The sequence below is a fragment of the Leucoraja erinacea genome, chromosome 9 (genome assembly GCF_028641065.1).
Source record: "Leucoraja erinacea ecotype New England chromosome 9, Leri_hhj_1, whole genome shotgun sequence".
Taxonomy (NCBI): Eukaryota; Metazoa; Chordata; class Chondrichthyes; order Rajiformes; family Rajidae; genus Leucoraja; species Leucoraja erinaceus.
Genome location: NC_073385.1, coordinates 16,969,100 through 16,983,547, shown reverse-complemented (window position 1 = coordinate 16,983,547; position 14,448 = coordinate 16,969,100). Strand labels below are relative to the sequence as shown.

General features: G+C 47.3%; 1 protein-coding gene across 1 annotated transcript in view; it reads left to right on the top strand.

Annotated features, from left to right (window-relative positions):
• Positions 1 to 8,009: 8,009 nt before the first annotated feature.
• Positions 8,010 to 14,448, top strand: part of nrde2 (NRDE-2, necessary for RNA interference, domain containing) — a 44,400-nt gene continuing 37,961 nt past the window's right edge. Inside the window, exons 1-2 of the mRNA XM_055640217.1 lie at positions 8,010 to 8,251; positions 14,070 to 14,178. Of these exons, the coding sequence (XP_055496192.1) occupies positions 8,179 to 8,251; positions 14,070 to 14,178 (182 nt within the window). The 5' untranslated portion in view covers positions 8,010 to 8,178. The remainder of the gene's footprint in view (positions 8,252 to 14,069; positions 14,179 to 14,448) is intronic.

Here is a 14,448-nt window from a genome sequence, read left to right as displayed (position 1 = left end):
GGCAATCATTAAATTGTTACTTTTAAAGAGCTTACTAAATTAGGGCACAAAGTGCTGGAGTAACTCAGTGGGTTAGGCAGTATCTCTGGAGGACATGGATAGGTGATGTTTCGGGTCGGGACCCGCCTTCAGGCTGATTGTGGTGAAATATTTTAATCTGTACAATCTCTTTGCATGGTTCACAAAGTACAACCTTTGTTTTGTTTTGTTTATTGTCACTTGTATCAAGGTACAGTGAAAAACTTTTGTTGCGTGCTAACCAGTCAGCAGAAAGACTAATCGAGCCCAAAGTCCACAGTGTACAGATGATACAGGGTAAAGGGCTGTTGGAGTAGAGGTGTAAAAGAGTGAAGCAGTTGTAATGTGTGACGGCACTTCTGTGACCAGCACACAAGGAGTTACTTGGCTTGGCCACCCTCTTGGAATCCAATATCAAGTATATGTATCATGTATTGGGAAAAGGGGAAGTACAACGGGATCTGGGGGTCCTTGTACATCAGTCTATGAAAGTAAGCATGCAGGTACAGCAGTCAGTGAAGAAAGCGAATGGCATGTTGGCCTTTATAACAAGAGAAATCGAATATAGGAGCAAAGAGGTCCTTCTGCAGTTGTACAGTGCCCTAGTGAGACCACACCTGGAGTATTGTGTGCAGTTTTGATCCCGTAATTTGAGGAAGGACATTCTTGCTATTGAGAGAGTGCAGCGTAGGTTTACAAGGTTAATACCCGGGATGGCGGGACTGTCATATGCTGAGAGAATGGAGCGGCTGGGCTTGTATACTCTGGAGTTTAGCATGAGAGGGGATCTTATTGAAACATATAAGATTGTTAAGGGCTTGGACACGCTAGAGGCAGGAAACATGTTCCCGATGTTGGGGGAGTCTAGAACCAGGGGCCACAGTTAAGGAATAAGGAGTAAGCCATTTAGAACGGAGACGAGGAAACACATTTTCTTACAGAGAGTGGCGAGTCTGTGGAATTCTCTGCCTCAGAGGGCAGTGGAGGCAGGTTCTCTGGATGCTTTCAAGAGAGAGCCAGATAGGGCTCTTAAAGATAGCGGAGTCGGGGGATATGGGGAGAAGGCAGGAACGGGGTACTGATTGGGGATGATCAGCCATGATCACATTGAATGGCGGTGCTGGCTCGAAAGGCCGAATGGCCTACTCCTGCACCTATTGTCTATTGTCTATTGTATTTATACACTGGAAATGGCTCTATTGTAATCATGTATCGTCTTTTCGCTGACCAGTTAGCTGACTGGTTAGCACGCAACTGGGCGTCACGGTGGCGCAGCGGTAGAGTTGCTGCCTTACAGCGATTGCAGCGCCGGAGACCCGGGTTCGATCCCGACTACGGGTGCTGTCTGTACAGAGTTTGTACATTCTCCCCGTGACCTGCGTGGGTTTTCTCCGAGATCTTCGATTTCTCCCCCACATTCCAGATGCAGGTTCATTGGCTTCTTGGTATGAATGTAAATTGTCCCTCGTGTGTGTAGGATAGCATTAATGTGCTGGGATCGCTGGTCGGTGTGGACTCGGTGGGCCGAAAAGCCTGATTCCGCGCTAAACTAAACTAAAAGGTTTCTCACTGGTGCACGTGACACTAAACTAAACTGAAATGTATCCATTCATCCATTGTAGTTCTTTCATCCAGAAAAAATCCACACTTTCACCTCTGAGTTTATTGCATTACAGTATTGTAATCCACTTTAGGCGGTGGGAAGAAGATTTGGGCTGTGCCATCATCTTTCTATATTCTGCAAGAGAAAGGTCATAAGTGATAGCAGCAGAATTAAGCCATTCAGCCCATCAAGTCTACTCCATCGTTCAATCATGGCTAATCTATCTCTCCCTCCTAACCCCACTATCTTGCCTTCTCCCCTTAACACCTCACACTCGTACTAATCAAGAATCTATCTATCTCTGCCTTTAAATTATTCATTGACGGCCTCCACAGCCTTCTGTGGCAAAGAATTCCATAGATTCACCATACTCTGATGAAATAAATTCCTCCTCATCTTCCTAAAGGAATGTCCTTTAATTCTGTGGCTTTGACCTCTAGTCCTAGACTCTCCCACTAGTGGAAACATCCTCTCCACATCCATTTTATCCCCGCCTTTCACTATTTCCAGTACGGAAGCTGCCGTTCCAGGTGTCCCATACCGCTGTGAGGATTCTCCCGATGCCGGGACACCATCACCCGGCGAGAACGGCCTGGAACATCGGGCCTCCGTGGAGGCAACTGTGGAGGCCTCAATATGCCCGACTATGGGTGAACTGGGGATGGGGACTGGACATTGTGCCTTCCCTCATAATGGGAACCATTGTGGGGGGATGTTTTTATGTTTAAAAATCTTTATTACTGTTATGTCTGTTTTCTTTCTTTATGTGCTGCATGGGCAAGAAGCATTTCACTACACCTAGGTGTATGTGACCAATAAAATAACCTTTGAACCTTTGAACCTATTCTGTACGTTTCAATGAGGTCCCCCTCATTCTTCTAAACTCCAGCAAGTACAGGCCCAGTGCCGTCAAACGCTCATCGTATGTTAACCCAATCATTCCTGGGATCATTCTTGTAAGTCTTGTCCTCCTCTGGACCCTCTCCAGAGCCAGCACATCCTTCCTCAGATATGGTGCCCAAAGTTTGCTCACAATACTCCAAATCTGCCTGAGCAGCGTCTTAGAGAGCTTCAGCATTACATCTTTGTTTTGGTATTCTAGTCCTCTTGAAATAAATGCTAGCATTGCGTTTACTTTCTTTACTACCGATTCGACTTGCAGATTAACATTTTTGGGAATCCTGCACCAGCACTCCCAAGTCCCTTTGCACCTCCAATTTCTGGATTCTCTCCCCATTGAGAAAATAGTCTACGCCTTTATTCCGACTACCAAAATGCATGCCTCCACACTTTGCTACGCTATATTCCATCTGCCACCTCTCTGCCCTCTCTCCCAGCCTGTCCAAATTCTTCTGCGGAGTCCCTGCTTTCTCTACACTACCTGCGCCTCCACCTATTTTCATATAATTCGCAAACTTGGCCACTAAGCCTTCAATCCCCTCGTCCAAATCATTAATATACAACGTGAAGAGTAGCGGCACCAGCACTGACCCCTGCGCAACACCACTAGTCACTGGCAGCCAACCAGAAAATGCCCTCTTTATTGCCACTCTTTGCCTTCTGCCATCCAGCCAACCACATACTCTCTGATAATTCCCTCAGTCATTGGGACTTTCCTTGAAAACTACCCCTGCCAATAAAGAGAGAGGCAGCATCTCTGTAACAGTTTGAAGAAGGGTCTCGATCTGATACATCACCCATTCCTTCTCTCCAGAGATGCTGCCTGTCCCGCTGAGTTACTCCAGCTATTTTTGTTTCTACAGTTTAAACCAACATCTGCAGTTCCTTCCTACACAATAAAGAGAGAGGCTCCAGGTTTGGAAGATAATTTGATAGGCCAACTGGGGAAACATAAAGGATTATTGTTGACAGATCCAAAGAGGGATTTCTCCCAGTGGGCTATATGTACCAAGCTCCGTCTCAATCAAAAAACACGGCAGCTTGTTTATCCACAGACAGGGCGGTTCTGTTGCTCAGAATGCAGAATCGTAGTACAACAAAGGGGACCATTCAGCCCATCATGTCCGGGCAGGTTCTTTAGACTTTAGAGATAAAGCGTGGAAACAAGGCCCTCCAGCCCACCGAGTCTGCGCCGACCAGCGAACCCCATGCACTAGCACAATCCCACACACTAGGAACAATTTACAGAAGCCAATTACCCTACAAACCTGTATGTTTTAGGAGTGTGGTAGGAAACCCACGTGGTCACGGGGAGAACGTACAAACTCTGTACAGACAGCACCCGTAGTCAGGATGGAACCCAAGTCTGTAACTCTACTGCTGCACCACCCATGACGCCACAAGGACTCCATCAAATAATTCCTACGTCTCCCACTGCTTTCCCCATTTTCTCTTTCCAGAGTCTAATTCCCCATTGAGTCTAGATTCATCACCCCATCCGGTAGTTTTTTCTAATTTCTAATGACATGTACAAGAAGGGGGGGAGCACAGTAGTGCAGCTGGTAGAGATGCTGCCTCACAGCACCAGAGACCCGGGTTCGATACGATCCTCAAGTGCTGTCAGTGTGGAGTTTGCACGTTCTGCGTGAGTTTCCTCCGGGTGCTCCGGTTTCATCCCACATCCCTAAGACGTGCGGGTTTGTAGGTTAATTGGCCCTCTGTAAATTGCCCCTGGTGTGCAGGGAGTGGGTGCAAAAGTGGGATAATGTAGAACTCCCCGCTACCTTCAGGTAGAAGGTACAGGAGCCTGAAGGTGGCAACGTCCAGGTTCAGAAACAGCTACTTCCCCACAGCCATCAGGGTATTAAACTCAACTCAAACAAAACTCTGAACATTAATAGTCCATTATCTGTTTATTTGCACTTTAATCTGTTTTATTTATTCATATGTGTATATATTTATACAATTGTATATGGACACACTGATCTGTTCCGTATTCATGCCTTCTACATTCTGTTGTGCTGAAGCAAAGCAAGAATTTCATTGTCCTATCTGGGACACGTGACAATAAACTATTTTGAATCTTGAATCTTGAACTAGTATGAACGGGCGATCAATGGTCAGTATGGACAGTTTCCATGGCACATCTCTAAGCTAAACTTGCTAAGTAAGAAACTTCTTCAAATTTTTCTTTGATATTCATGTTTTTGCCCTCTGCTTATCAATATTCCATTTATTACAAACAATGACTTTCTCTCTTTAAACCCATAGGATGTTGCTTCATAAACATTTTCATTACTTTGACTTTCATCTCATGTACATCTTACAACATAACGAGGCCCATTGAGATTTAATGCAAATCTGCAGATGCTGGAAGTCTGAAATAAAAACAGGAATGGCTGACAGCACTCAAGCTGTAGAGTGTTACTGGAACTAACTGTAGAAACTTGCACTAAAATATTCTATATCTGTCCACTGTGGGCAGCTCGATTGTAGTCACATATAATCTTTCCACTGATCTGGGGGTCCTTGTTCATCAGTCAATGAAAGTAAGCATGCAGGTACAGCAGGCAGTGAAGAACAAGAGGAGTTGAGTATGGGAGCAAAGAGTCCTTCTGCAGTTGTATAGGGCTCTAGTGAGACCACACCTGGAGTATTGTGTGCAGTTTTGGTCCCCTAATTTGAGGAAGAACATTCTTGCTGTTGAGGGAGTGCAGCGTAGGTTTACAAGGTTAATTCCCGGGATGGCGGGGCTGTCATATACTGAGAGAATGCAGCGGCTGGGCTTTAGAAGGATGAGAGGTTATCTTATTGAAACATATAAGATTATTAAGGGTTTGGACACGCTAGAGGCAGGAAACATGTTCCCGATGTTGGAGGAGTCCAGAACCAGGGGCCACAGTTTAAGAATAAGGAATAAGCCATTTAGAACGGATATGAGGAAACACTTCTTCTCACACAGAGTTGTGAGTCTGTTGAATTCCCTGCCTCAGAGGGCGGTGGAGGCCGGTTCTCTGGATGCTTTCAAGAGAGAGCTAGATAGGGCTCTTAAAGATAGCGGAGTCAGGGGATATGGGGAGAAGGCAGGAACGGGGTACTGATTGTGGGTGATCAGCCATGATCACTTTGAATTGCGGTGCTGGCTTGAAGTGCCGAATGGCCTACTCCTGCACCTATTGTCTATTGTCTATTCCCCTCATGATTTTATGCACCTCTATAAGATCACCCCTCAGCCTCCTGAGCTCCATGGAATGGCCCCTATTCTGCTCAATCCACTTTATCTTCTTATGAGGCAGTCTCTTGGTATCGAGGGCTTGCCTTCCGCCCGATGTGGGTGAAAAGGCCAGTGTTGCCTCCTCCATAGATGGGGCAAGGGACCACTGATGGAGCAAGCGTGTAGATCACTCGTAAGGCGGTATCTTCCTTCCACCAATTCCATCGGGCTTCCGTGCGGCCCTCTGCGAAATCCCAGCAATTCTTTGCAAGATTCATTCATTCCAGTGATTGTCCTCACGATGTCTCGTCACAAAATCCAAAGTCGGCTATTTGACCACAGAAGCCACCACTATAATAGCACCAGTCAAGAGTGAATGGAAGAGTAGACTTGATCTGGAGGATCCCAGAACCAGAGACAAGAGGATTTTGCTCTTGCAGGCTGCTCTTGTGATTTGGGGTCCTCAATGTCATCCAATATTTTTAAATAAATTGCGTTTGCTGCTAGTGTGATACTTTGCAAGCTCTGCCCTCTAATGGTATTAGCAGAACTACAGCTCAGACTTCAAGTTTTTAAGAAGGAACTGCAGATGCTGGAAAATCGAAGGTAAACAAAATTGCTGGAGAAACTCAGCGGGTGCAGCAGCATCTATGGAGCAAAGGAAATAGGCAACTCTTGGGTTTGGCCCGAAACATTGCCTATTTCCTTCGCTCCATAGATGCTGCTACACCCGCTAGCCTACACATTTTTGTCTAGCTCAGACTTCAAGATGTTTTCTCAAAAGGAGCAACATATTGTGCTGCTCAAATGTCACTCAGTCTCAGCGCTCAGTTACATGAACCTGTGAGGCAACCTTTTCATTCAGTAGGTGGTGAATATCTAGAACGAGCTGCCAGAGGAGGTAGTTGAGGCAGGAACTATAACAACATTCAGAAGACAGTTGGAGGTACATGGATAGAGAAGGCTTAGAAGGATATGGGCACAATGGGGTTAGCTTAGTCAGCATGCCTCTTGGTCAGCATGGATGAGTTGGGCCGAAGGGCTGGTTTCAATGCCGAATGACCAGCGATCACCCGCGCACTAGTTCCACCGTACACACTGGGAACAATTTACAGCAGACAATTAACCATAGACAATAGACAATAGGTGCAGGAGTAGGCCATTCGGCCCCGCGAGCCAGCACCGCCATTCAATGTGATCATGGCTGATCATCCCCAATCAGTACCCCGTTCCTGTCTTCTCCTCATATCCCCTGACTCTGCTATCTTTAAGAGCCCTATCTAGCTTCCTCTTGAAAGCATCCAGTGAACCGGCCTCCACCGCCCTCTGAGGCAGAGAATTCCACAGACTCACAACTCTCTGTGAGAAAAAGCGTTTCCTCGTCTCCGTTTTAAATGGCTTACTCCTCATTCTTAAACTGTGGCCCTTGGTTCTGGACTCCCCCAACACTGGGAACATGTTTCCTGCCTTTAGCGTATCCAAGCCCTTAACAATCTTATATGCTTCAATGAGATACCCTCTCATCCTTCTAACATGCACTTCTTTGGAATGTTGGAGAAAGCAAAGCACCTGGAAAAAACCCCACGTGTTCACAGGGAGAACGTACAAACTCCGTACAGACAGCACCCATAGTTAGGATTGAACCCAGGCCTCTGGCGCTGTCAAGCAGCAAATCTACCGCTGCACCACGATGCTACCCTAAGGGCTTCTTTATATATATTTTTTTTACAGTCCTAAGATATCCTAAACTAATCCAAAGTCCAGTCCTAGTTGCCCAATTACAGGAAGGTTGATGGGAGAGTCTAGAACAGGTTAGAACCAAATTTCCTTTATCATCTATGACTTTTTTTTGCATATCTTTCATTAATCTGTTCTATATCTCTCCATATCGCCGTCTGTATCTCTCGTTTCCCCATCCCCGGACTCTCAGTCTGAAGACTGAATGAATGAATAAGTTGTTTAAGAAGGAACTGCAGATGCTGGAAAATCGAAGGTAGACAAAAGAAGAAGGGTTTCGGCCCGAAACGTTGCCTATTTCCTTCGCTCCTTCGATGCAGCTGCACCCGCTGAGTTTCTCCAGCACTTTTGTCTACCTTTGAATTAATAAGTTTGTTGGCCAAGTATTCACAAACAAGGAATTTGACTTGGTGCTTCGCCCGAAAGTGACAACTACATACAGTGACTGTTTGGAATGACACATAAAACATTAAACATTAATAATAAAATATTATTGAAGAAGTGTCTGGACATGAAACGTCTTATATATATTCATTTTCTCCACAGATGCTGCCTGGCCTGCCGAGATACTCCAGCATTGTGTGTGTCAATCTGCAGAGATGGGAGTCTGTGTCCAGGAGTGCGCACCGATAGAGACTACAACACCCACAGTGCCCCGCGGCCCGGCGCCAGTGACGGTATCGGAAAGCGACGCGGCCTAGGGAGGATGGAGCCGCCGTCGGCCTCGCTCTTTCCTGCCTTCACCGGGACCGCAGCGACCAGCGCCGGCTCCGCCGCAGGTAAACACCGCGCATTGCAGGCCTTGGGCCGGCCTCTGCCCCACACGGGAGCTCCGGGTCTCACCTTTCCCCTCTCTCTCTCTCTCCCTCCCCCCCTGCTCAGTGTCAGCAAACATTGAATGGGGTTACATGAGCATTCAGTGCTGTCCAATGTCAGAGTTTGAGGTAAACACAGCCGTCTGAGTAAGTGGAGGTGTGGACTCAGTGAGCCGAAGGGCCTGTGTCCATGCTGTAGCTCTAGATTACACCAAGGTACATGTGACAATAAAGTACCAGTGAGGAACAACATTAATTGCTGGGGTAACTCAGCAGGACAGGCAGCATCTGTGGAGAACATAGATGGGTGACATTGCGATAGTCCCTGTCTCAACTACCTCCTCTGGCAGCTGACTCCATACACCCACCACCCTTTGTGTGGAAAAAGTTAAGGGCCTGTCCCACTTACTTGACCTTTTCGGCGACTGCCGGCACCTGTTTATAGGTCGCCTAAAATTTTCACCATGTTGAAAATTCGGCGGCAACCAGAAAGACAACCAGAAATGCATTTCGTTGTCTCTGTACTGTACACTGACAATGACAATTAAAATTGAATCTGAATCTGAAATTGAATCTGAAAGACGCTACGACTCTTTGGGTGACTAGGAGAACTCTCACGACCATGCTGGCGACTCATGGCGACATGGTTGTCGCCAGGGGGCTGTGCGTATGGTCGTAAGAGGTCGCCAGGTGTCGCCTGTATGGTCGTGAGAGGTCTCCTAGCCACCCAAAGAGTTGTGTCTTTCTGGTCGCCACTGAATTTTCAACATGTTGAAAGGTGTGAAAGGTGTGAAAGCTAGCAGCATGAAGTTCCTAGGACTACACCTGTCTGATGACCTGACGTCCACGGCCAACACCACAGCTCTGGTCAAGAGAGCCCAGCAGCGACTTCACCCCCTCCGAAGACTACGGAAAGCAGGCCTCCCCACCACACACCTACGGACTTTTTACAGGGGGACTGTTGAGAGCACACTGACATACGGCATCACTTCCTGGTTCGGGAGCTGCAAGGCGTACGAACGTCACCAACTGGACAGGATAGTGAAGACCGCAAGCAGGATTATTGGTGCTCCACTCCCCTTCCTGCTGGACATATACAAGAAGAGATGCATCAACAGAGCCATCTCCATCATCAAAGACCCTTACCACCCATCGCATGACTTTTTCACCATCCTCCCATCTGGGAAGAGGTACAGGAGCATCAGCTGCAAAACCAGCAGGATGCTCCTCAGCTTCTTCCCACAGGCTATAAGACTGTTAAATGAACTTTCCCCCCTGCCAAGTATCGCGCACAAACACCCCGCTGCCAGTCGGAACGGCTGTTGAATGTTATTGAATGTTATTAGAGGGTTAAATTGTTCATGACATGTATTTTAACTTTAATTGCTATTTATTTTGTAACGAAAACTGAATGGACACTGGTCGAGAAACGTTTTTTTTGTTTCCTCTGAGTATGCGAATACTCAGGAAATGACAATAAAGATTTACAATTACAATTACAATTACAATTACAATGTTGAAAATTTTCGCCGACCTCTGACGGGTGCCGGCAGTCGCTGAAAAGGTTGCGTAAGTGGGACAGGCTCTTTACCCCTCAGGTTCCTATTAAATATTTTCCCCCACTTTAAACCTATATCCTATGGTCCTTGAGTTCCCCTACTCTGGGCAAGAGACTCTGTGTGTGTGTCCACCCGATCTATTCATCTCGATCTATTTTTGTTCAATACTGATGTAACCTCAAAAGCTACACCAATAGCTGCATTATGCTGCTCCCCTCTGCTCTCTGACTTGGACCAGCTTGTGGAGGCTTATCAGTAAAGTAGACATGAGGACTGTGCCACCTTGAGTAAATACCTCGATGCTTGGAGCCACAGATTGCTAACTCCGAATGTTATATTGATGCCTGTCAGCATCAATTCCCCAGCCCTTTCACTGAGCTCTAAAACCTGAGTCACGTACTTGAAGCAAGAGCACAGGCTGCACAGTTTATGCCTTTGCTGTATTTCTGTGTACATATTATTTTAAGCATAGATGAGACATGTTGGTCGGTGGGGGCAAGTTGGGCCGAAGGGCCGCCGATTCCATTTTGGTGGCACGGTGACGCAACGGTAGAGTTGCTGCCTTGCAGCGCCAGAGACATAAGTTCGATCCTGACTACGGGTGCTGTCTGTATGGAGTTTGTTCGCTCTGTGGGTTTTTTCCGGGTGTTCCGATTTCCTCCGACACTCCAAAGACGTGCACGTGTGTGGGTTAATTGGCTTCAGTAAAATTGTAAATTGTCCCTAGTGTGTAGGATAGTGCTGGTGTGCGAGGATCGCTGGTCGGCGTGGACTCGGTGGGCCGAAGGGCCTGTTTCCATGCTGTATCTCTAAAGTCTAAAGTCCACTATATTTACATGGAACGGTTTCATTTAGTTCATTGTCACGTGCATCGAGGCACAATGAACAGCTTTTGTTGCATGCTATCCAGACAGTGGAAACACTATACATAATTACAATCGAGTGGATAGATACAGGATAAAGGAAATAACGTGCAGTGCAAGATAAAGTCCAATTAAAGATTAAAGTCTGAGGGTCTCCAATGATGTAAGGGGTTGGTCAGGACCGCACTCTAATTGTTGATAGGATGGTTCAGCTGCCCTGAAAACAGCTTGGAAGAAACTGTATTCAAGAAGGAACTGCAGATGCTGGAAAATCGAAGGTACACAAAAATGCTGGAGAAACTCAGCGGGTGCAGCAGCATGTATGGAGTGAAGGAAATAGGCAACGTTTCAGGCCGAAACCCTTCTGGGTTTCGGCCCGAAACGTTGCCTATTTCATTCACTCCATACATGCTGCTGCACCCGCTGAGTTTCTCCAGCATTTTTGTGTACCTTGGAAGAAACTGTCCCTGATTCTGGAGGTGTGCGTTTTCATACTTCTGTACCTCTTGCCTGATGGGAGAGGGGAGATGAGGGAGTGATTGGAGTGAGAATGGTCCTTGATTGTGCTGCTGGCCTTGCCGAGGCAGCGTGAAGTGCGGATGGAGTCAACGGAAGGGAGTTAGACACAAAGTGCTGGAGTAACTCAGCGGGACAGGCAGCGTCCCTGGATAGATGGAATGGGTGAGGTTTCTGTTTGAGACCCTTCTTCAGACTGAGAGTTAGGGGAGAGAGAGCCACAGAGATATGGAAGGGTTAGGTGTGACAACAAAAGATCAAAGGGGACAAAGATCAAGGAGAATGTAGAATAGATCATTGTTAGCTAGAGGAAGGTGACAATGAGGCTTACAAAGGTAAAATGTAATCAGGAGGACTAGGATGGCGGACGGACGGAGAGAGGGAAAAACAGGGGCTACTTGAACTAAGTTTAGTTAGAGGTTGGTTTGCGTCCACAATTCTCTGCAATTCCTTACGGTCTTGGACGGAGCTGTTCCAAAACCACGGGTGCAGCACAGGAACAGGCCCTTGGGCCCACTAAGTCACAGGCAAACTTGAGGCCAGGTTAAACTAATCTCCTCCACCTGCACGGCATACAGGCAGAACCCAAGGTCAGTATCGAACCCGGGTCTCTGGTGCTGTGAGGCGCTGTGAGGCAGCAGGGTTTTGATCCTGACCTCGGGTGCTGTCTCTTTTATTAATTTATTAATTGTTCAATTATGATTGTAAAAACAGGGAAAGAAGGCCTTGGTCGATACAGCAATGTCAAGCATTGGAGTCATTTGAGATCTCAATTAGATTTTTCAGTGAAATGGCCTTAGGCAAACTTCCCTGAAAGCTTAAAGTGTTCAAGAAGGAACTGCAGATGCTGGAAAATCGAAGGTAGACAGAAGTGCTGGAGAAACTCAGCAGGTGCAGCAGCATCTATGGAGCGAAGGAAATAGATGACGTTTCCTACATCAGTCTGAAGAAGGGTTTCGGCCCGAAACGTTGCCTATTTCCTTCGCTCCATAGATGCTGCCTCACCCGCTGAGTTTCTCCAGCAATTTTTGTCTCCCTGAAAGCTTACATGTTCGTCTTGATGGCTGAGAAACTGGTGCTTATGCCTTTACGATCATCTATCAAAGGACGGGCACAATAGCAACTCAAGATGCACCTCACAACCTGTGCGACAATGTAATGGCAAGATCTCAAGGGTTGGCATTCCCACTGAGTTTGCACGTTCTCCCTGTGACCCCATGGACTCTCTCCGGGTGCTCCGGTTTCCTCCCACATTCCAAAACCATGCAGGTTGGTAAGCTAATTGGCCTCTGTAAATTGTTCTCCCCCCCCCCCCCCCCACCCGTGTGTGTGTACGATGGGCCAATGTACGGGTGATCGCTGGGTGGCATGGGCCGAAGGGCCTCTTTCTATGCGGTGTCTGTAAACTAAACGAACATAGAAAATACAGCACAGGAACAGGCCCTTCTGACCACAGTGTTTGTGTTGAACATGATGTCAATATAAATTAACCTCATCTGCTCACACATAATTCATAATTTAGTATTACCCCCAAACACTCTGCAAGCTGAGGTTTAAATGGCACCAGTCTCTCGCCAAACTCATAACTAACTTTAACTTTTTGAAGGGTACAAGAGAACATAGATGCTGAAATCTTGAGTATTATACTGTACAAGTGCAGTAGTAACTCAGCGGGTCAGGCAGCAACTGTGGAGGGAATGGGCAGACAAAGTTTCAGGTCGGGACACAAGGAGGAATTCCTTCCGTCAGAGGGTGGTGAATCTGTGAATTTCATTGCCACAGACGGCTGTGGAGGCCAAGTCAATTGGCATTTTTCAATGGACCATAGACAAATGGTGCAGGAGTAGGCCATTCGGCCCTTCGAGCCAGCACCGCCATTCAATGTGATCATGGCTGATCATCCCCAATCAGTACCCCGTTCCTGCCTTCTCTCCATATCCCCTGACTCCGCTATCTTTAAGAGCCCTATCTAGCTCTCTCTTGAAAGTATCCAGAGAACCGGCCTCCACCACATCTGCAGTTCCAGAATATTGATTTCTCGCACTTCGGGTAGCCCTGGCGTCCCCTCCCTCTCCCTCTCTATCCCTCCCCCACCCAAGTCGCACCAGCTTCTCGTTTTGAACCAACAAACAGCTAACAATGGTCTGTTTCCTTTATCACCATAACTTTTTTCCCTTATCCCTAACCAGTGTGAAGAAGGGTCTCGACCCGAAACGTCACCCATTTCTTCTATACAGTGATGGTGCCTGTCCCGTTGAGTTACTCCAACTTTTTGTGTCTATATCTTCGGTTTAAACGAGCATCTGCAGTTCCTTCCTGCACATTTAATCTGCAGTTCCTTGTATCTCTTTGGTGTCTGAATGTTTGCACAAAATCGTTGGAGCAGCTCCAATCCAGGGAAGCCGTGAAATCTGAATCGCATAACTGCACCATTTATTTTCTCATCTTCTCTCTCTCCCTCTCCCTCTCCCTCTCCCTCTCGCTACATATATATCTATCTATCTCTCTCTCTCTCTCTCTCTCTCTCTCTCTCTCTCTCCCTCTCTCCCTCTCCCTCTCTCCCTCTCTCCCTCTCTCCCTCTCTCCCTCTCTCTCCCCTCTCTCTCCCTCTCTCTCTCTCTCTCTCTCTCTCTCTCTCTCTCTCTCTCTCTCTCTCTCTCTCTCTCTCTCTCTCCTCTCTCTCTCCTCTCCCTCTCTCTCTCTCTCTCTCTCCCTCGCACCACGTCGCCCTTGACAGTGATGAATGACTAACGGCATCTGCTGCGATTTACTGTCGGTTTATCTGATGAGTCCTTGCATTGAAATCCACCGTTGCCAAATAAAATTGATTTTTGCTCCCCGCAGGATTGGATTGGCTCAGTAATCGGAGCTTCCGCACTGAGGATGCCCTGCAGCTGCACCAACGCATGGTGGGGATTGCAGCAGACTCGCCCCAGGGGTCACCGCAGGCAAGGTACACCGTCCGTGTGTGTCTCACACTCTCACTCTCACCCACCCAGTCCCACAACGAAAGACTTGTCCCACCCAGGTCATTCCCTCTCCCAGATCTAGCAGAGGGTACAGAAGCTTGAAAGCGCGCACCACCAGACCCAGGAACAGCTTCTTCCCCTCTGTTATCGGGCTTCTGAACGGTCCTTCCATAAGCCAGGGTACTGTCCGATTCACCTCTACCCCATTGCGGACATATGGAACTGATGTGCTACAATGCTGTGAACTATATTCT